General features: G+C 34.5%; 3 protein-coding genes across 7 annotated transcripts; 1 reads left to right on the top strand and 2 right to left on the bottom strand.

Moving 5' to 3' along the window:
• Nucleotides 1–1,413: 1,413 nt before the first annotated feature.
• Nucleotides 1,414–3,311, top strand: LOC144554445 (uncharacterized). The gene is made up of 3 exons (XM_078302763.1): nt 1,414–1,952; nt 2,042–2,341; nt 2,438–3,311. The coding sequence occupies exons 1-3, from the start codon at nt 1,414–1,416 to the stop codon at nt 3,309–3,311; spliced, it is 1,713 nt and encodes a 570-aa protein (XP_078158889.1).
• A 2,235-nt stretch (nt 3,312–5,546) lies between these two features.
• LOC144553990 (cysteine-rich receptor-like protein kinase 6) lies at nt 5,547–22,772 on the bottom strand. Of its 5 annotated transcripts, none has more exons than XM_078302161.1 (7): nt 21,991–22,772; nt 18,779–18,913; nt 18,563–18,693; nt 7,077–7,287; nt 6,437–6,674; nt 6,200–6,350; nt 5,547–6,066 (listed from the first exon to the last, which is right to left on the bottom strand). In XM_078302161.1, exons 1-7 carry the CDS (start codon nt 22,769–22,771, stop codon nt 5,749–5,751), a joined length of 1,965 nt encoding a protein of 654 aa, XP_078158287.1. In that variant the 5' UTR covers nt 22,772; the 3' UTR covers nt 5,547–5,748. The 5 variants fall into 5 exon arrangements, with proteins under 5 accessions (XP_078158287.1, XP_078158285.1, XP_078158286.1 ...); XM_078302159.1 differs by lacking the exons at nt 18,563–18,693; nt 18,779–18,913; nt 21,991–22,772 and adding exons at nt 7,375–7,505; nt 7,591–7,725; nt 9,196–10,032; XM_078302160.1 differs by lacking the exons at nt 5,547–6,066; nt 6,200–6,350; nt 6,437–6,674; nt 7,077–7,287 and adding exons at nt 16,772–17,279; nt 17,389–17,539; nt 17,628–17,865; nt 18,265–18,475.
• On the bottom strand, nt 12,988–15,274 carry LOC144553995 (cysteine-rich repeat secretory protein 38-like). The gene is made up of 2 exons (XM_078302170.1): nt 14,428–15,274; nt 12,988–13,007 (listed from the first exon to the last, which is right to left on the bottom strand). The coding sequence occupies exons 1-2, from the start codon at nt 15,212–15,214 to the stop codon at nt 13,003–13,005; spliced, it is 792 nt and encodes a 263-aa protein (XP_078158296.1). The 5' UTR covers nt 15,215–15,274; the 3' UTR covers nt 12,988–13,002.
• Nucleotides 22,773–23,359: the final 587 nt, after the last annotated feature.

Below are 23,359 nucleotides of genomic sequence, written 5' to 3'. Positions count from 1 at the left end.
GCCAGGCCGACCTGTTTAGGTGGCTGGATTCAGGTGACGCTGCTGACTTATGCGTCGATCTGTAGAATTTGCCAGACCGACCTGTTTAGGTGGCTGGATTCAGGTGACGCTGCTGACTTATGCGTCGATCTGTAGAATTTGCCAGACCGACCTGTTTAGGTGGCTGGATAGGGTGACGCTGCTGACTTATGCGTTTGACCTGTTATGATTTTGCGAGACTGACCTGTATGTGTGGCTTTGATATATATATTTGCTTGTGATTTAGCAAAGTTGACCTGTATAGGTAACTTTGATTCCGTGTGTTTGCATTTGTGTCAAGTTGACCTGTATTGGTGACTTGTAACCAGACCATTAGGAAATGGTTAAGCCAAACAGCAATTTCAGGTGGGTGTCTGATAAAGGGTCCAGCGGTTGGCCATCTGTAGGCATCTGTAACCCTACAGATGTGGGTTTGATAACGGTTCAGCTTGAGAGAACATCTGTAATTGCTACAAGCCCTAATGAATTGAGTTAGGAATCGAGTTAAGCCAAAATATATGTTGTGTTTTGAAATCCATATTGAAATTCCGTAAACTGTGTTTCAGGTTGATTAACTGTTGTCGAGTAGTGGCATTCTGTTATTTATGTTTTCTTATATAACTGTTGGCATTGTTGTTGTTTGGGTTTCATTTTTGAATATAGAGTTTGATTGCAAGTCCAATAATTCATATGTGGCAAATTCGCACTGAGAATTTATTCTCACCCCCACCTTCCCCGTTATTTACAGGTATTGGTGCGACGGATTCCGGAGAGGCACGAGAGTAGTAGGCCTTAGTAGCTTACCAGTATACGACCCTAGATATGTTTTGTTGTATAGATTTAGGGTAGGCCTCGTGGTTGGTATCCGGATGAGATACTTATAGTGTATTATTTACTGTCCAGACTGTGTACTCTGATTTTATATTAGAAACTTGTTTTGAATTGCGTGTTGATTGGTTTAAATTGTGATTAGCCTTGTAAGCATACACGGCGTTGTATGCTTACGGCGGGGGACTGTACTACCCGTGGCCGCGGGGTGTGACAGGGGCTATCATAGATGTTTATTACCTCTAGATCACCCATTTCGCCGTGACAAGAAAAATTTCATGAAAGGTAAAGCCGATTTTGATCGGCCACCACGAACAGTCAGTGGAGAAGAGCGGCTCGCGATGGTCAGTAAACTAGGGAAAATGAAATGGGGTAAACAATATGACCATGACTAGTTTAAGGGTTATAGTGAAACACACCATTGGACAAAGAAAAGTATTTTTTGGAGCTTGCCTTATTGGAAAGACAATTTGTTGCAACATAACATTGACATGATGCATTTGGAGAAGAATTTCTGCGAAAATTTGATTTACACTCTTTTAGGGATGGGGAAAAAGAACAAGGATAATGAAAAAAACACTAAAAGATTTGGCTGTCATTTGCGATCGTGCCAATCAGAACCTAATCACAGACCCGGATAATCCAGGAAAGTTGAGAAAACCAAAGGCTCCCTTCACACTCTCTCCAGAAAATAAAAGGAAGGTTTTAATATGGCTCAAGGAGAGTGTCAGGTTCCCTGATGGCTATGCATCGAGTTGGTCAAATTGTGTAAATCTCAAAACAAACACCCTAATTGGGCTAAAAAACCATGATTTGCATGTGTTCATGGAGCGACTTCTTCCTGTTGCTTTTAGAGACTTTGTTCCTGATTACGTATGGGATGTTTTGTGCGAGATTTCAAGCTTCTTTAGAGAGATTTGTGCTAAGGAGCTTGATCCATCCCGTATTGACCAATTAGAAAAGGATATTAGGGTCACAATGTGCAAAATGGAAAAGATATTTCCACCGGCATTTTTCGATTCTATGGAGCATCTTGTGGTCCATGTTTGTCACGAGGCTAGATTGGGTGGGCCAGTAGGATTTCGCTGGATGTTTCCATGTGAAAGGTGTGTGTTTTTAAAACCCTTTTTGATTCAATGACGAAACACTTAGCTCACTTATTGTTTCTATATCTTAACAAATATTTTTATTACAGACGAAACAAAGAACAGCGGATGAGAGTCACGAACAAGGCGCGTGTTGAGGGTTCAATCGTCCAGGCTACAATTGTTAAAGAAATTGGTTCATTTTGCTCACGTTATTTTGCAGAGAATTCTAAAACTAACCCACGTGGGGTTGTAACCAGCAACCCTTCGCGGAGATGTCTATCGATATTTGATACCGCGGGCCGTTTCTTCACACGGCCAAATCGAAGGACTCTCAATGACAAGGAACTTAAAGCTGCACACACATATGTCATCCTCAACTGTCCAGAGATAAAAGATAAATTCCTAGGGTAAAATCTTATAAAATGTTTATTCTGATTGTTTAAAAAGTATCTACTCTAAACTCAAGCTTAATCTCTTATATTTTGACATATTGTAATGTGTAGAGAGTTTGATGCATGCATGCTAAGCTCGGGACAAGAAAGATCCGCACAACATCTAGACAAAGTTCGTGAAGAGGTGTTCGCAGATTGGCTACGTAAGAAGGTACTATCTGATCATGATTGTGACCCATACATCCGAAGGGCAGGACTCATGCCACAAAAACAAGCGGACTGCTACCAAGGGTATGAAGTTAACGGTTTTCGATTTCACACGGAAGCATATGGGGAAAACAAGTCAGCAAAGAGTAGCGGTGTTTGTATTAAAGGGGAGTGGGATGGAATTGATACACCACAAGACTACTATGGACTTCTCCAAGAGGTAATTGTGCTAGATTATGATGGACTCAACAAGGTCGTTCTCTTTAGGTGTAATTGGTTTGAAATAACAAACGGTGTTAGGGTTGACATCCAACATGGAATTGTTGAGGTTAAACATGCTTCTCGCCTTAAAAATTATGAACCATTTATATTGGCACCTCAAGCAATCCAAGTTTTCTACCTTCCTTATGCATCGGATAAAATTGAAAGACGCCAATGGTGGGTGGCAATGAAAACTAGCGCGAAGGGGAGGTTTCGTGCCGAGGACGAAGTCGATGCAAACCTAGAATTTTTCCAAGATGAAATGCCGGATCATCCAATCGAGGTTTCAAATGGTCAAGAATTTGATTGGGATGGTATGGCCCCTCAAAAAGATGAGTACGAGCTAGTGGATGATACGATGTCGCAAGATGAGGAAGAGTGTGATGACAACCCAATTGAGGAGAGTGACGAAGAGTTGGACATGGATCAAGTCGAGGAAGACCTTGAGGTCAACCCAATTGAGGAAACTGACAATAAGTGTTACATGGACCAAGGTGATGATGAATTTGGTTTCTAGGTCCTCGATGCTTCGGAGTTCCGATTAAAAGTTTTAATATGGGTCAATCAATAGTTGTATGTGTTTTGTGTCACAATATTTGTACAATTATTTTTGTTTCCCAATAATTTTGTAAGGTTTATTCTAAATGACAAAGGGTATGTAAGCAAAGTTCTCAATCTCATATTCTATCACTTGCTAGTAAGAGAAATCAGAAAAGAAAGCGGTTTGGCTAGTGATTTCAGTTCCAAGCATGTGCTGCCATGATAAACATGTTTTTCAAGTTACATTACACAGTTGGAATCAGTGGCCAGACCCTTGTGGACCTCTATTGTCATAAAAAAGGCTCAAAATGCCCTTCTGCTAAAAACTGGCAAATCAGAGGACAAAGATTCTGATTATGTCAAAATAAACATAACGGGCAGATAGAGGACTCAATTCCATGCAGTTTGGACCAAAATTTTGATTAAAAATGAATTTTGTACTATTTTTAATGAATTTTTGAAATTCAACTTTCTGAAAATTCTTATTTTTTCCTTTTCTTCTTCTTTTCTGTTGCTGGTATACAATGGCCATGGTACTGAACCCCTTACCAGTACGCTAGGGAAGCCATAAAATTTTTGAAATAAATCACATGAGTACATTAAGTCTAAATGGATATTTTCATGAAAATAAATCCAAATTTCATGTAGCCAATTGCCTAGAATAAAATTAACAATTAAATGACAGAAAATGACAAACTGATGCCCTTGCATGCCAAATTCATGAATTAAAAATATAAATAAAATCTGTAAAAATGTGAAATTGGATCCAGAAGTGCCTAACATGGCCAGGGATATGATTATGTAATAAAAATAAATAACCATATTAAAAAATAATAAGTTTAAGAATCAAATCATGAACCACCAGCATATGAACTACACAGTGAAAATTGCTAAATACTCAAATTGAAAATCCAATAAAACATAAGGTACATATGCACTCCAGAATCAATCTAAATGATTGAAACAATATCGTTGATGCTCCTCTATGTTCTAATTTGACAAAAATCAAAGTTTCATATGATGAGATAGGCTTCCAGTACCAAACCGAAAGCCAAAACTTTAATTAATGATGCTAGTGGAGTATTTACACGGACCTTCAATAAAATATTATATAAACAGGTGGTGTAGTATTTGCAAGCGAATAGGGTTGAGTATTTGCAAGTACTTTTAATAAAATATAACATCTAAAATGTGCCAAAGTATTTGCAAGCGAATGGGGTTGACTATTTGCAAGGACGTTCAATTAATTATAATATATGACTTTCAAAACGTATTTTCAAGGGCAGGATGAAAATATTTACAAGGTTGCAGATTACACATTTCCCTACGATACAATTTACAAGGGACTAGCCTTGCAAAAGTTTTGAGGATTCCAGAAATACCATTTCTTTTGCAAGGGCCGTCCTTACCTTGAAAAAAACTAGTCCTACACTTGCAAAAAACTCAGATTCTAGTAGTGTCCGATGGCTATTGGACTCAAAGTGGTTCCAATGAGTTCGCTTACCATCGGATCTATTTTAGAATTCGTGCGCACGAATTTTAAAGCATACGCAAAAGTGCGGGCGTAAATCCTAAAGCAGATCCGATAATGAGCGAACCCATGGGAACCAAGCTGTTCTCAAGTTTGAGATATTTAAGAGGATGCGAATTTCCTTTTTCCTGCTGTAGTGCCTTTCCCCGCTGTAGTGCCTTTCCCCGCGTGGAGTTTGTTCAGATCTTCTGTGGCTGTGGCTATATATTTTTAACGTATTACTGATGCACAGGATTTGCATATATTTTTTCAGCTTTAATCATATAGCTAAAAATTATTTAATTACTTACTAATAAATATTTATTTATATAAGGTAAATCTAATTCAATACAAAATTAGTTATTATATTTGTCATCTCTCTCTCGAAGATAATTAATTTATGGTCCTAAGTTCGGACAAATTCATATCAGGATGGTTCGATCTTCTTTTGCACGAATATCAAAGGGATCGACGGTCCCGATCTAAACACAATTATTTCTGTCGGTTTTACCAATGAAAATAATGGCATCTATTGTTGAAATACATTTATGTTTTTCTTGTGTACCCACAGTGTATAACTTACATAAGGGACCAACAGGAGCAAATTTTACAGCATTGTTTGAATACATTTGTTTAAAAAGGACCAACAGGAGCAAAATTTACAATATTCATTATTGAATATGTATAACTTTTGCAAGCTACTAAAATCTCTCAATCAAATTTATTCAAGTACTTTATTTAAGTAATGGCTCAGTTCCTAATGACTTCTTACAATTGCACTTGCTAAATAGAACAAAAATTAAAGAAATGGAAAATGTGCCCTAGTACTAACCTTACTTTACAAACCTCAAGTATTAACATACTAAATCACCAGAGCAGAGCATTTCTAACCTTAATTTTCAATCTACCTGGGTTCAATATCAGTAATTGAAACCTCATTTTGTGTCATGGGGACAGACTTGCTTGAGGAGTCGGTGTTGCCTCCTCCACGTATACTGCTCTTGGCAATGCAAAATGCAGGCTTAGACGGAGTCTGGAGAGACATTGTTTCGCTACTAAGCATCACAGCCACGTTTGACATAGTTGGTCTATCTGCTGGGTTTTCTTGGACACACAACAGCGCCATCTGTGTGCATCTCAACAATTCACTACTCGGATAGTGCTGACCTAAAGACGGATCTGCTACTTCTGTAATTCTACCATTGGTCCAGTGCTGCCATACCTATATATATATATATATATATATATATATATATATGTTATGGTAATTAATTTCAGTTTTGTTAGTATATATACATGCATTTCCTTTGCTGATTAAAGAATAATAGAGAGAGAAGATCAGTGCTACTACTTACAAAGCTCAAGAGATATTCGGTTTCATCATTCTCAAGAGTACTACTGTTCTTCTTTCCAGTTATAATCTCTAAAACTAAAACACCATAACTGAAAACATCTGACTTGATCGAGAACTGTCCCCGCATTACATACTCGGGGGCCATATATCCACTACAAAAAGTATGTATATCATCGTCAGTTTTATTATGGTAATTTAATTCAACAATTACTGCACTATATAACTGTACATTACTTACAATGTTCCTACAACTCGACTTGTGATCTGTTGAGTTTGGTCTCCTCCAAAGAGTCTAGCCATACCAAAGTCGGATATCTTTGGATTCATCTCTACATTGAGCAAGATATTGCTTGCCTTCAGATCTCGGTGAATAATTCTTAGTTGAGAATCTTCGTGTAGATATAATAGCCCTCTTGCAATTCCACAAATGATCATGTACCTTTTTTTCCAGTCTAATAGGTGCCGCTTCTCAGGATCTACACAAGTAGATAATGAGGACCTTATTTGAGGACTACAAATGTACTTATTCCAATATTTGAACTACTGTATATAACCATCTACAATTTATATAGTATTAAGTATATATGCCCAAAACTCGATCGGCATTTCCAAATAATTAAAGCCAATAATGCCAACCTGACAAGCAAAATTAACATAAAAGCATAGTATCTAAAAAAGTTGGTTGGTAAGGGACAAAGAGGTATGTTTAACTATTTTTGTGAAGGCTAATACCATACTAATTTGTTTGGGTCAAACCTAAGAAAAAAAATTGAAATTCACCAAAAAGTACATGAGATTATTAATGTTGTGGCTGTTACTCTAGAATTAGGAGTAAACAAATAAAAATAAAAATTTCTGATAGAGAAAGAAAAATTTACCAAAAAGTATTTGATCAAGGCTTTTGTTAGGTACATATTCATAAACAAGCAATTTCTCTTGGCCCTCCAAGCAAACACCAAGAAGTCTGACAAGATTTTTGTGTTGAAGCTTTGCAACCAAAATTAGCTCATTTTTCAATTCGCCTAGTCCCTGGCCGGAGTTTTGAGAGAGCCTCTTTACTGCTATTTCTCGGCCATCAGGCAGTACACCCTAATGGAAGAATAAAAAAATGTAATTAGATACAATAAATGTCCAGATAATAAGTAATGAAGGTAATTTGAGTATATATATTCATACCTTATATACAGCTCCAAATCCACCTTCACCAAGTTTGTTTTCCTCCGCAAAATTAATTGTCGCAACTCTTAATACAGAGAGATCAATAAACAGTGACTCGGCACTTATGATCTCGTCAGGATTACTCCCATCTGTACATTGACACCAAAATCAATTAGCATTTGTCGATTTTACCTGAGAGAAAAGTCGACCAAAAATAAATTTTATCTTTCTTACTCAGCAATGGTTTTGTCATGAGCCCTGATTTTCTCCTCTTTAAGAAGCAAACACAAAGACCAGCGATTAGAACAAAAGCAAGGACCAGTGGTATAGTGATTGCCAGAATTGTACCAGTTGAAGTTTTCTTCTTGCCTGCATGGGGGACAACAGACTGAATTAGGAACGTAAGGGTTCATAATTCAACTTGAATCTTGTGTTCAAATAAAATTGTGAATGTATACATTTACGGTTTATTTTGAACGAACGTATTCAGTATCATAAGTTTGGACTGAACACATGAATTCAGAATAAATTACAAAATTTAAATGAGTTTTATTAGAAAACTATAAATTTGATCCAGCTTATTATTTGTTGTTATTAGTTAATTTGCTCTTAGGCCTTACCTGAAAGTCGGGCTTTGATCCAGTCAACTCCCTGCATTTAGTATTTGTTTCATGCGCGTTGATTTTCCACAATAATTTAATTGATTAATTGATTGATGGGGACATTGTTGACTACTAATATTATTGCTTGGAATTAATTCCACCAGATGTCCCTCATGGCTACATCAACCAAATAGTTTGTGTTATGACTAAACAACTTGTTTTCTTCGTTGAAAAGGCGATTTTATTTTCTCTATATAATTATCAATTAGTTTGTTGTATGAGGAGGGATCAAGTTACAACACTTGAAAGTTACAACAAAGTTACAACATCTATTTTTTTCATTTTCAAAGTCCAAACCGTCGATCCAAACCGTTAGATATTCAATCTATATTAAAATGTGCTTGGAGACCAAATTTTACATTTTTTGAAAATTTTTTGCTATTTATTAAGATGGGTACAAAATCGCTGTTTTTATAAAAACAGCGATTTTGTACCCATCTTAATAAATAGCAAAAAATTTTCAAAAAATGTAAAATTTGGTCTCCAAGCACATTTTAATATAGATTGAATATCTAACGGTTTGGATCGACGGTTTGGACTTTGAAAATGAAAAACATAGATGTTGTAACTTTGTTGTAACTTTCAAGTGTTGTAACTTGATCCCTCCTCTGTATGTATATATACCAAACAATAATTAATTTAGACTTACACATAACACCCGACATTTTCATTTTTACTAATTTTCTAATATATTTTAATAAAAATAACTGGATTACTGGGGTTTTATTAAATACTTAAGTGGCAGGATTTTTCTGAGACTTGAAATTAAGGCCTCAAGTCACATGAAAATCCTGTGACATGGATTTTTTTTTTTTGCTTTTTTACACGATTTGCTTTGAAGTTAATTAAGTTTTGCCTTTTTCCTTCTCTAGTTCAGACCTGAACAGTGATGCCAAACTTTAGTTTTAGGACAATTGACCTGGGTCAAATAAAGCGACTCACCAACTACTGAATAAATATCATATAACATAGATCCTCTGTTGCGAGTATGGAGAAACATATAGTGTGGCATATCTAAGAACCAGCTTTTAGTTTAATTGCAAAGACACATGGTCTTTATATGAAAGTTTATGTGTTCGAAACTCAGATGAGAAAATTATTTGTTATAATAATAAAAAAATTAAATAGTTTGATGACTTGACCTCCAACACTTACAGAAAAAAATAATTGTGCATACCTTTTGGCTGGGGAGGGAGCTCAGGAGGCAAGGCAGGGGGCGTTGCATTGATGAGAGAGAGATTAAAATATTGATAGATATCATTACGCATGTAACATTGAAAGCCTAACATGACCCCACCCTGCTTCCCCCATGCATTGACTTGGAACTGGCCGATATATTGCTGTAGGCATGTATAGCAATCATCTGGCGAAATGTCTCGAATACATTGTACCAGTCCATACAATGTGATACTTCCAGTAAATTTTGCTGTACCAACCTTGAACAAATTTGTGGAATTAGCTGCTCTATCTGCAAGGCTACCCATCAAATTGCTGTACACTTCTTCAAATTTGTCGGCATTTGAGATGTCAGCTACGTTGTAGAGTATCCGGGACCATGACTTTTCGTCAGAGGTGATGGAGTTGGTATCAGAGTAACGGAGGAAGCAGTTATCATACCATAAACCACCTCTTGTGCTACTTGAGCAATTAGTTTTTATTGCTTCTACAGCATTTAGGAGGCATGTTTGGCAGTCTGAAGAATTAAGGACGACGTTGCATAGTGCACGGCCAAAAATTTGGTCAGGGTCTTCTCCGAGAGTTTGAAAGGAGAAGCCGGTGCGCCATCCAGCCGAAGAAAGGTTAGAGAGCAGTTGGTTGCGATTAGATTGGTAGGTACTGTTCATCGTGAAGTTTGAATCAGAGCACTTGAACAAAATGTTGGCTGAAGTAGCAAGCTGAAAGATTGTTGCAAAGAAGAGGAGAAACAGGTACAAGGAGCTTTGTGGAGATGAATGAGAGGCCATGTTTGTGGCTTTTGGGATTGAAAGCAGGAGGATATATGATTTGCTCTTTTGATAGAGCAATTATGTGTCATAACTCAGAATATATGGTTGTTCAAGTTGACACATACTTTGCTCTTTTGAAAGTTAAACCGTTCCGTTATTTTTGAATAGTTTTGTCTGTTGAAAGTTGACTATATATAACTCTATTTGCTCATTCTATAATAAATTATTTGAATGGTTCTATGTGTATTTAACATTTATATTTATTTTATATTTAAAAAATATTATTTAGATTCAAAGAAATTGAATATATAATTTTTTTTAAAATTGTGTCTGTATTAAATTTCTGATATTTTTTAATATATTTATTTTTATCTTTGAAAAAAAAAAATTTAATCCGTTTTTCTGAGAATTTCCATATTTAATTGGTCCACGGATTTTATCTGCGGGACCAATATTGTACTTATTAGTGTTAATATCCATTATAAATCTTTCGAGAATATTTTGGTGGGGTGTCATGTGTTTGAAGAATTAGTTTCATTGAGATATGTTTCAACACTTTGGAAAAATATTTTCTTCATAGTTTTTATATCGACATTGTTTAGATATATATGTTCCGTTTAGCTTTAATTAGTTGGTGGTGTTATAAAAATTTAGATTAATTAAGCGAAGACTAGACGCTAAAATTTACTTGTCAACTGAACCCAAATGAAAAGTGGTAAATGAAGTCAAGTCAAAGTCAACTGAACCCAATTTAAAAGTTGTAAATGAAGTCAAGTCAAAGTCAACTGAACCCAATTAAGCGAAGACTATACGCTAAAATTTATGAAAAATTAATTTTGTTTTATTAATTTTCCGATTCTTTTAGTACAAAATAAGTTTATGTCAAAAAAATTCGAGTTTCCGATCCGATTCCAACCGATTTTCCCAATTTCAATTCCACAGTCAAGTGACCGATTCTGATTTCGATTTTAATTTTCAGAACCATGCTTCCAGTCAACTTCTTGAATTTAGTATTTGTTTCACGCGTCTTGATTTTCCACAATAATTTAAGGATAGTGCTATGTTAAGGGCAATAATTTCAATAATAAGAGCTGAGAGAATATTTCTTATTCTGATATATATACACCCACTTTGCCCTTCTCTTAAAACTATATATATATATATACATAATCAATGGACAACTAATAAGAAAATCATACAAGTCTCAGATATATTTCATCTTTTATGTCTTTTCATATATGAATCTCATATAAAGTTATTTTTTTTGTATGAAATTATAATACGAATCTCATATAATTAAGTTCGTGATTTAGATATAATTTCAAACTTAATGCATATAAAGTTTATAGATACTTTTCATACCATTAAACATAATATATATATTATAAAGTTTATAAAAATTTATGATGAGATCGTTAATTAAAATGAATTTTTTATTTGATTGGCTTCCATTTTTTTTACAACTAAATTGCCTTAGGTTTCATTTCATATATAAAATCAGTGATTACAATTGATCTGTTCTAATACATCCACTTTTCTAGGTAGTGGTATATATCATGAGTCAAACAATATAATTGGATATGTGAATGTTGTAAATGATATGGCAGATATATCGGCCAGGAAGAATTGGTTTCCATTCTATATGTACAAAAAGATATGAAAGATAATTGGGATTTATATAATTTCCTTATTTTTTTATCCTTATTAGTTATCCATTTATATAATTTTCTTATTAGTTATACATTGATTACATACTCTCTTATTATTGAAATTATTGTCCTTAGAATAGCACTTTCCTAATTTAATTAATTGATTGATTGATGAAATTATTACTCTTAGAATAGCACTTTCCTAATTTAATTAATTGATTGATTGATGGGGGCATTGTTGACTACTAATAGTCTTGCTTGGAATATATTCAACCAGATGTCCCATATGGCTACAACAACCAAATAGTTTGTTGTGACTAAACAACTTGTTTTCTTCGTTGAAAAGTCGATTTTATTTTCTCTATATAATTATCAATTAGTTTGTTGTATATATACCAAACAATAATTAATTTAGACTTACACATAACACTGAGCATGAACAAGAAAAGGTAGAGTCCACAAACATACGACAGGTGGCATAACTAAACGCTGTATTGAAAATGTTGTTGATTAACGAGTGAATGAGAAGAAATTTACACTAGTTCATAAATTATAATTGTGCATACTTAAAGAACCGGTCTTCAGTTTAGTCGCAAAGACACATGATCTTTATATTAGAGTTCATTAATTATAATTGTGCATATCTAAGAACCGGCCTTTAGTTTAGTCGCAAAGACACATTGTAATATCCTGAAAAATTAAGTTATAATTATCTATTCTAGCAATTTTTGTTTCCATAATATATATTAAAGATTATAAATCTTTTGGTAACATATTTTATTTATAAATATATTACTTTAAAAATAGAGAGAAATGATATCGTACAAAAATTATTGTTTCTTTTGTTTTATTTCCTAAAATTATTGATTTGGTCAAATTTATTTCTATTATTATATAATCTCTTAATCATTAATTTGCCGTATTTAATTCTATTTAATTTTATTTAGAAAGAAATACCAATGTTGTAATAGGCGGTTCCATTCTTTAATTGTCTCATCTGATTTCTTAACAAGATACACATGCTTTATGATAAATTTCGTATAAATCTAATATGAATTCCCCTCCTTAATTAATTACCCTAAAAAAAAAAAAAAAAAAAAGGAAACGATGCGGTTATACATGGCAAATCCCCCGCACATCGTAACCCCTTTATAATTAGCGCCCCTTACAGTTTCTTTCTCTGATCAATTCAAAAAATATATATATAAAAAAAAACACAAAGGCAAAGATACAAAACAGAAGAAAAATGATAAACCGTATAAAATAAGTAGAAAGGAAATGAGAGAAAAATAATAGAGATCGATGCTCTTTGAAGATTATGATTTCCATTATTGATTGATTTTCTATCTGATTCGAATTCCGACTACGTCAGTGTTTTGAGTTGCAGTTTTAATCTGAGAGAAGAAAAATGATAAACCGTATAAAATAAGTAGAAAGGAAATGACAGAAAAATAATAGAGATCGATGCTCTCTGAAGATTATGATTTCCATTATTGATTGATTTTCTATCTGATTCGAATTCTGACTACGTCGCAGTGATTTTGAGTTGCAGTTTCAATCTGAGAAATTCTGAATATATTAATTGTTTCAGGTAACCGGACTTATCTATAATATGTGTTTTCATTTTGTATGGTTGATATGGATATTGGTATTGCATATTGCATATTGTATATTGGATTATGATGGCATATTTAACGGGATAGTGGGTCTGAGGTTGGAATTTGATTTGTTCGATACACGGGGGCTGCTAGTCGTGGTCGGGACCGATATACGGGGAATGCTAGTCGTAGTCAGGTTCGATTAGGGCTGTAAAAAAAGCTCGCAGCTCTTGGCTCGCTCGTGGCTCGCCTCTAGCTCGCTCACTAACAGCTCGCTCGGTAGTGGACCAAGCTGTTAACGAGCTAGCTCGGCTCAGGCTCGGGCCAAAATAAACGAGCTGAGCCAGGGGTCAGCTCGGACCGGGCCAGCTCGGCTCGTTAAGCTAGAGTGGATTTAAGGTTTAGTCCCGTATAATTTTAAGTCCAGTCCCATTTTCAAAGGCGCCATTATGCAAAATTGATGTATTTTCAGTTTGGGAAGAAATGATATGGGCTTTAGTTGCTTGAAGATGTGCCTGCTGGACGATTTCTTAAATTTTGTGAATGAGTTTCTTATTTTTTTATTTTTAAATTTGTATAATAGCAGCCCAATAAAGCCCAGCGAGCAAGCTCGTCAGCTCGCGAGCTAGCTTAGGCTGGTTTGTCACAAGCTAAGCCAAGTCTTTTGGCTCGGGACCCCTAGGTCCAGCTCGCTCGGTCCAGGCTCGGGCCAGAATTACCAAGCTGAGCCAAGGCCCAGCTCGGCCCGAGCCAGCTCGTTTACAGCCCTAGGTTCGATGGTTGAAATGATATGACTTGTTTTATGGATAACCTAGACCGACGTGCTATCGCCGATGAAATATGCGTGCTTAATTTGATGTGTATTTGTGTGGATTAATCCGGTCTATTTGAATGGTTGTTAAATTAAGCCAATTTGAGAGAAGCGCGTTGTTAAATAACCGGTTACTGAACTTTGTAGCTGACTCTATTTTGTTATTTTATTTTCATTTCTGTCGGCGACATAGGTTGACGGACCAATTAAGGAAAGATATGGAGATGCTTATATAATCACCCTTTGGATGATAAAAATTTGAGGTGTGACACACATGGTCATTATATGAGAGATTATGAGTTCAAAACTCAGATAAGAAAATCTTTTGTTGTTGTAATAATAAAAATATTAAATAGTTGGATGGGTTGACCTCCAACATTTATTGAAAAAAATAATTGTGCATACCTTTTGGCTGGAGAGGGAGCTCAGGAGACAAGGCAGGGGGCATTGCATCGATGAGAGAGAGATTAAAATATTGATAGATATCATTACGCATGTAACATTGAAAGCCTAACATGACCCCACCCTGCTTCCCCCATGCATTGGCTTGGAACTGGCTGATATATTGTTGTAGGCATGTATAGCAATCGTCTGGCGAAATGTCTCGAATACATTGTACCAGTCCATACAATGTGATACTTCCAGTAAATTTTGCTGTACCAACCTTGTACAAATTTGTGGAATTAGCTGCTCTATCTGCAAGGCTACCCATCAGATTGCTGTACACATCTTCAAATTTGTCGGGATTTGAAATGTTAGCTACGTTGTAGAGTAACTGTGACCATGACTCTTCGTCAGAGGTGATGGAGTTGGTATTGGAATAACGGACGAAGCCGTCATCATACCATAAACCACCTCTTATGCTACTTGAGCAATTGGTTTTTATTGCTTCTACCGCATTTAGGAGGCATGTTTGGCAGCCAGAAGAATTAAGGGCGACGTTGCATAGTGCACGGCCAAAAATTTGGTTAGGGTCTTCTCCGATGGTATGAAAGGAGAAGCCGGTGCGCCATCCAGCCGAAGAAAGGTTAGAGAGCAGTTGGTTGCGATTAGATTGGTAGGTACTGTTCCTCGTGAAGTTTGAATCAGAGCACTTGGGAAAAATATTGGCTGAAGTAGCAAGCTGAAAGATTGTTGCAAAGAAGAGGAGAAACAGGCGCAACGAGCTTTGTGGAGATGAATGAGGGGCCATGTTTGTGGCTTTTTGGATTGAAAGTAGGTGGATTATTTGCTCTTTGATAGAGCAATTATGTGTCAGAACTCAAGAATATATGGTTGTTAAGTTGACACATACTTTGCTCTTTTGAAAGTTAAACCGTACCGTTTTTTTTGAATAGTTTTATCTGTTGAAAGTTGACTATAACTCTATTTGCTCATTCTATAATAAATTCTTTGAATGGTTCTATGTGTATTTAATATTTAAGTATATTTATTTTAATTTTAAAAAATATTATTTAGAATAAATGAAATTGTATACATAGTTTTTTTTTTAATTGTGCGTTTATTAAATTTCTGAATTGTTTATATATTTATTTTTATCTTTAAAAAAAAACCATTTAATCAGTTTTTCTGAGAATTTCCATATTTCATTGATCCACAGATTATATCTGCGGGACCAATATTGTACTTATTGGTATTAATATCTATTATGAATTTTTCAAGAATATTTTGGTGGGATGTTATGTGTTTGAAGAATTAGTGCTATAGAGAGCTGTTATATCGACTCTATTGAGATATGTTCCCACACTTTGGAAAAATATGTTCTTCATAGTTGTTATATCGACATTATTGATATATGTTCCGTTTAGCTTAATTAATTAGTTGGTTGTGTTATAAAAATTTAGATTAATTAAGCGAAGACTAGACGCTAAAATTTACTTGTCAACTGAACCCAATTAAAAAGTTGTAAATGAAGTCAAAGTCAATTGAATAATCAGACCTACCATTCTACTAACCTTGTTATATATATTTTTCTTTTATTTTGGATTTGGATAAAATAGAGATGCAAATATATATTATTTCATTTTGACAAGGGGTAATCAAGAGATAGTCCATGAAAAAGGGTTTTTGTGAAAATGAAAATAATGCCAATAAAATGAAGTGGGTCATGGGTTGAGGTGTGTAAGCTATCTCCAAATCAAAATGGGCCCACATCTCCAGCCCAATTTGTGAATATTTTCTCTCCAATTGACATTCACAGAATCCCCAAACCAAATGTGGAATTTTGGATCACGCTGCCAAAGATTCTAATTTGCCTTTTGAGACTCTGTGTATTAAAAAAAAATAAAAAATCAAATAAGACTGAAGCAAGAAAATCTCAAATTCTGAATCGATTGTTGCCATTATCGGGAGAGATTTGGCGAGAAGGGGGGAAGTTTCAATTTGGCCGAATGGATATCTGGCGGGACGGAGAGATTCGGTGGGATGGAGAAAAACCTACATTCTTGTGGACAGGTCGTCTCTTTCTTTTTTATGTTATTTTTGAGCAATCAATATGTATATTGCAAAGTAACATAGCTTCAGTCTATGTATATATTGAAATTTAATTATTTTTTTTTGAAGTTTTTATATCATCTATCTCCCCCTAATAAAATATCATATGTCTACTTGTCGCCCAGTAGTTAGAATTTCTTTTGTGGTTGTGAAGAGCTTGGATTCAATTCTTACCAACAACATATTATTATGTTTAATTTTAGCACCCCATATCATGAATTTCTAGTTTCGCCCGTGGATCAACAAGAGCAAAATTTACAATATTGAACATGTATAACTTTTGCAAGCTACTAAAATATCTCAAGCATATTTATTCAAGTACTTTGTCCAGGAGAAAAAAATTAAAGAAATGGAAAATGTGCTCTAGTACTGACCATATTTTACAAACCTCAAGTATTAACATACTAAATCACCAGAGCAAAGCATTTCTAACCTTAATTTCCAATCTACCTGGGTTCAATATCAGTAATTGAAACCTCATTTTGTGTCATGGGGACAGACTTGCTTGAGAAGTCGGGGTTGCCTCCTCCACGTATACTGCTATTGGCAATGCAAAATGCAGGCCTAGATGGAGTCTGGAGAGACATTGTTTCACTACTAAGCATCACGGTCACGTTTGACGTAGTTGGTCTGTCTCCTGGGTTTTCCTGGACACACAACAACGCTATCTGTGTACATCTCAACAATTCACTCCTCGAATAGTGCTGACCTAAAGACGAATCTGCTACTTCTGTAATGGTACCATTGATCCAGTGCTGCCATACCTATATATATATGTTATGGTAATTAATTTCAGTTTTGTTAGTATATATACATGCATTTCCTTTGCTGATTATAGAATAATAGAGAGAGAAGATCAGTGCTACTACTTACAAAGCTCAAGAGATCTTCGGTCTCATCATTCTCAAAAGTACCACTGTTTTTCTTTCCAGTTATAATCTCTAAAACTAAAACACCATAACTGAAAACATCTGACTTGATTGAGAACTGTCCCCGCATTACATACTCTGGGGCCATATATCCACTACAATTAAAGTATATATATCATCGTCAGTTTTATTATGGTAATTTAATTCAACAATTACTGCACTATATAACTGTACATTACTTACAATGTTCCTACAACTCGACTTGTGATATGTTGAGTTTGGTCTCCTCCAAAGAGTCTAGCCATACCAAAGTCGGATATCTTTGGATTCATCTCTGCATTGAGCAAGATATTGCTTGCCTTCAGATCTCGGTGAATAATTCTTAGTTGAGAATCTTCGTGTAGATATAATAGCCCTCTTGCAATTCCACAAACGATCATGTACCTTTTTTCCCAGTCTAGTAGGTGCCGCTTCTCAGGATCTACACAAGTAGATAATGAGGACCTTATTTAGGACTACAAATGTACATTTTCCAATATTTGAACTACTGTATATAACCATCTACAATTTATATAGTATTAAGTATATATGCCCAAAACTCGATCGGCATTTCCAAATAATTAAAACCAATAATGCCAACCTGACAAGCAAAATTAACATAAAAGCATAGTATATAAAGAGTTGGTTGGCAAGGGACAAAGGGTATGTTTTAACTATTTATATGAAGACTAATACCATACTAATTGGTTTGGGTCAAACAAAGAAATAAATTGAAATTCACCAAAAAGTACATGAGATTGTTTAATGTTATGGCTGTTATTCTAGAATTAGGAGTCAACAAATTAAAATAAAAAGTTCTGATAGAGAAAGAAAAATTTACCAAAAAGTATTTGATCAAGGCTTTTGTTAGGTACATATTCATAAACAAGCAATTTCTCTTGGCCCTCCAAGCAAACACCAAGAAGTCTGACAAGATTTTTGTGTTGAAGCTTTGCAACCAAAAGTAGCTCATTTTTCAATTCGCCTAGTCCTTGGCTGGAGCTTTGAGAGAGCCTCTTTACGGCTATTTCTCGACCATCAGGCAGTACACCCTAATGGAAGAATAAAAAAAAGTAATTAGATACAATAAATGTCCAAATAATTAGTAATGAAGTTAATTTGAGTATATATATTCCTACCTTATATACAGCTCCAAATCCACCTTCACCAAGTTTGTTTTCCTCTGCAAAATTAATTGTCGCAACTCTTAATACAGAGAGATCAAGAAGCAGTGACTCGACACTTTTGATCTCCTCACGATTACTCCCATCTGTACATTGACACCAAAATCAATCAGCATTTGTCGATTTTACTTGAGTGAAAAGTGGACCAAAAATAAATTTTATCTTTCTTACTCAGCAATGGTTTTGTCATGAGCTCTGATTTTCTCCTCTTTAAGAAGCAAACACAAAGACCAGCGATTAGAACAAAAGCAAGGACCAGTGGTATAGTGATTGCCAGAATTGTACCAGTTGAAGTTTTCTTCTTGCCTGCATGGGGAACAACAGACTGAATTAGGAACGTAAGGGTTCATAATTCAACTTGAATCTTGTGTTCAAATAAAATTGTGAATGTATACATTTACGGTTCATTTTGAACGGACGTATTCAGTATCTTAAGTTTAGACTGAACACATGAATTCAGAATAAATTACAAATACAAGTGTTATAAAGTAAGCATCGATGTTATAAACAAAATATTATTATCAACCTCTTTAAATTTCGGGACAGAAAAAAATAAAACGTTGCATTGCATCTTCACTTTTACCCGTTATTGTTATTGTGCTTGAGACCCATGCGGTAAAAATTTATATGGAGCGCTTTTTTAGTGAGAGCACTAAGCTCAAAAACTGTGAAATTACGTATTTACCATTTAAATTTCTATAATTACATATTTACTATTTAAAAATCTAATAACTCACATATTTACTCAATTAATAACAAAAATAATATTAATTAAGTTTAAGATTTTATAAAATATAATTAACAAGTTATTTAGTTGCTTCTCCTTCTCTGCCCCTTCCTTTTTTGCGCATAGATTTTCTTTTTGTTGACGTAATTTTTCATTTTTGCTTAAACTCTCTCATCATCTCGTCTCTCTCGCTTAAATTCAGAGAGAAGGGGCAACAGACTCGGATTTAAGAATTCCAACTCCAGTTTGATTGTCTAAAAACAAGGAAACCGTTCCAACTTTTCTAAGAAAATAATTCATACTAAATTCGACGCTGATATTGCAATCCGTTATCAAAGTAGTAACTGAATTTGAGAGTCTGTGTTCTGTTATTGACTCAGTTTGGAATATCTGTTTTTAATCTTTTATATTAGATATAAAGGAGAACGGTTCTAAGGAATTAAAAAGATGATGCTAAGTTAATCATTGATTAATTATAGTTTTAAGAAAATTAAAGAAAATTAACCATAATTAATCTAAGTTTTGGATATATTTGATATATTCTAAAGTTATATTAGATAAATATGTGAGTTATTGGATTTTTATATGATAAATATGTAATTACAGAATTTTGAATGGTAAATATATAATTTTACAATTTTTGAGTGGTATATATGAAATTCTTCTTTTTTTTTGTATTAACTAGACAGCAACCATGGTTATTAAAAACAGATTGCTGTGAGCTAGTGTATAATTTGAAAGATTATTCCAACTGCTTATTATTTGTTGATAGTTAATTTGCTCTTAGGCCTTACCTGAAAGTCGGGCTTAGATCCAGTCAACTCCCTGAATTTAGTATTTTTCATGGGTCTTGATTTTCCACAATAATTTGATTGATTGATTGATTGATGGGGGCATTGAAAAATTCTGCAACTTGGATTTTATTTTTTGCTTTTTTACACGAATTGCTTTAAAGTTAATTAAGTTTTGTGTTTTTTTCTTCTCTAGTTGATGCCAAACTTTAGTTTTAGGACAGTTGACCTGGGTCAAATAAAGCGACTCACCAACTACTGAATAAATATCATATAATACAGATCTTCTGTTGCGAGTATGGAGAGACATATAGTGTCACAAATCATCAAGGTAGCTCATACTTCATTCATATCGTTGTTGGAGGAATTTGTCTTGTCTGCAATTACTATGGAGAGAATCTGGACCATTCGATCCGTATTGACTTTGACATTAATTTTAAAGAGATCATTAAATTTCAAACTTAGAATAGAATTTTTAGAGGTGTTCATCCTGTCGGTTTAATTAGTTTTAAATCGAGTTGTGAGAGTTCGATTTTTCTAATTAAATTGATCGGTTTATATTTTAAAATTGGTTTAATAGTTAGGTTTGATTCGAATTAGAAACTTCAAAACCAGTTAGATTGATCTGACTGAAATTTTTAAACCCATCTCCCGCTCGAACCAAACATTTTAAAAAAATTAAAAATTACGACAAGCATATATATTGCTTGTTTCAGTTTAAAACCAATTAATCTGAATTAAACAAACATTTAAAATTCATCTTTTAAAAAAAATCAAAAAATTGACAAAAGAATGTTTATTTTTATGATTAATACCCTATTTTGGTTCAACCGAACAAATAAAAATTTATTTTCATTTATTTAGTTAGTTCTTATTTAATTTTGGTTTGATTTTTGAAAACCAAATAAAATTTTAATTTGTCTATTTAATTTAGTTTGGATCGAGCCAAACCGATGAATACCCCTAACCGAATTAATTTGGTTCTAATGAATGTTAAGAACCGGGGCATGGATTAATTATGGTTCTGACTAGGATTGATAGTTTTTTCCTGTTTAGATTTAATGTTTATGTTTTATATGCTTTATTTGCTTTATATTGGATTGTTTGCTTTATTTGCTTTGCTGTTTATACTAAATTATATGTCTCTCCATACTTGTAACAGAGGATCTGTATTATATGATATTTATTCAATAGTCGGTGACTCGCTTTATTTGACCCAGGTCAACTGTCCTAAACTAAAGTTTGGCATCACTTCCCTGAACTAGAGAAGGAAAAAGACAAAACTTAATTAACTTCAAAAAAAATCGTGTAAGAAAGGAAAACAAAATTCCAAGTTCCAGGGATTTTCCTGCGACCTGAGACCTTAATTTCAAGTCGCACAAAAATTCTGCAACTTACGTATTTTTAACAAAAATTCTGCAACTTAAGTATTTTTAACAAAAATTCAGTAATCTAATTATTTTTATTAAAAATATATTATAAAATAGATAAAAATAAAAATATTGGACATAACACTGAGCTTGAAGAAGAAAGGTGCAGTCCACAAACATACGACAGGTGGCATAACTAAACACGGTATAGAAATATTTTTAGCGTAATGACTATTCAAACTGTTCCATACTTTCGGTTACGTCCCTATGCCGGTTATTGGCACACAAGAGAAGAAATTTACACTAATTCATTATTTATAATTGTGCATATCTAAGAATCAATCTTTAGTTTAATCGCAAATACACGTGGTCTTTATATGAGAGTTTATGAGTTTGAAACTCAAATGAAAAAATTATTTATTATAATAGTAAGAATATTAAATAGTTGGATAGCTTAATTTCTAAACTTTATTGAAAAAAAAAATTTGTGCATACCTTTTGGCTGGGGAGGGAGCTCAGGAGGCAAGGCAGGGGGCGTTGCATCAATGAGAGAAAGATTAAAATATTGATAGATATCATTACGCATGTAACACTGAAAGCCTAACATGACCCCACCCTGCTGGCCCCATGCAGTGGCTTGGAACTTGCTGATATATTGTTGTAGGCATGTATAGCAATCGTCTGGCAAAATGTCTCGAATACATTGTACCAGTCCATACAATGTGATACTTCCAGTAAATTTTGCTGCACCAACCTTGAAGAAATTTGTGGAATTAGCTGCTCTATCTGCAAGGCTACCCATCAGATTGCTGTACACTTCTTCAAATGTGTCGGGATTTGAGATTTTAGCTGTGTTGTAGAGTATCGGGGACCATGACTCTTCGTCAGAGGTGATGGAGTTGGTATCGGAGTAGCGGAGGAAGCAGCCATCATACCATAAACCAGCTCTTCTGCTAAGTGAGCAATTGGTTTTTATTGCATCTTCCGCATTTAGGAGGCATGTTTGGCAGACAGAAGAATTATATGAGCCGAGGCACAGTGCACGGCCAAAAACTTGGTCAGGGTCTTTTCCGAGGGTTTGAAAGGAGAAGCCGGTGTGCCATCCAGCTGAAGAAAGGTTAGAGAGAAGTTGGTTGCGATTGGATTGGTAGGTACTGTTCCTCGTGAAGTTTGAGTCAGAGCACTTGACCAAGACCGAAGTAGCAAGCTGAAAGATTGTTGCAAAGAAGAGGAGAAACAGACACAAGGAGCTTTGTGGAGATGAATGAGAGGCCATGCTTGTGGGTTTTTGGGATTGAAAGCAGGAGGATATATTATTTGCTCTTTTGATAGAGCAATTATGTGTCATAACTCAGAATATATGGTTGTTCAAGTTGACACATACTTTGCTCTTTTGAAAGTTAAACCGTTCAGTTATTTTTGAATAGTTTTGTCTGTTGAAAGTTGACTATAACTCTATTTGCTCATTCTATAATAAATTAATTATTTGAATGGTTCTATGTGTATTTAACATTTAAGTATATTTATTTTATATTATTTGAATGGTTCTATGTGCCAATAACCACTAGTACAGAAAAATAGACTAGTCACGGCTGAAAATATAAATTATCCACGGTTTTAGTACCGTGACTCATGCCACCGTTTGTAAAAGCGTTGAAATACGCCCACGGTTTTGCGACTGGATTCAATATGCACCCACGGTTGTACACCAACGAACCGTGGTTGTTTTCCTTTTCCGCCAATAAATAATATTTAACCACGGTTGGTTATATAAATGTCCGTGGTAATAAATATTATAGCCATTGTTTTTCTCTAGGAGATCCGTGGGTGATTTGATTATAATGCAATTTTCAGTTTGAGAAGA

This window comes from Carex rostrata, chromosome 5, assembly GCF_964058835.1.
Source record: "Carex rostrata chromosome 5, lpCarRost1.2, whole genome shotgun sequence".
In the NCBI taxonomy this organism is placed as follows: Eukaryota; Viridiplantae; Streptophyta; class Magnoliopsida; order Poales; family Cyperaceae; genus Carex; species Carex rostrata.
This window is presented reverse-complemented; position numbering and strand designations above follow the sequence as displayed.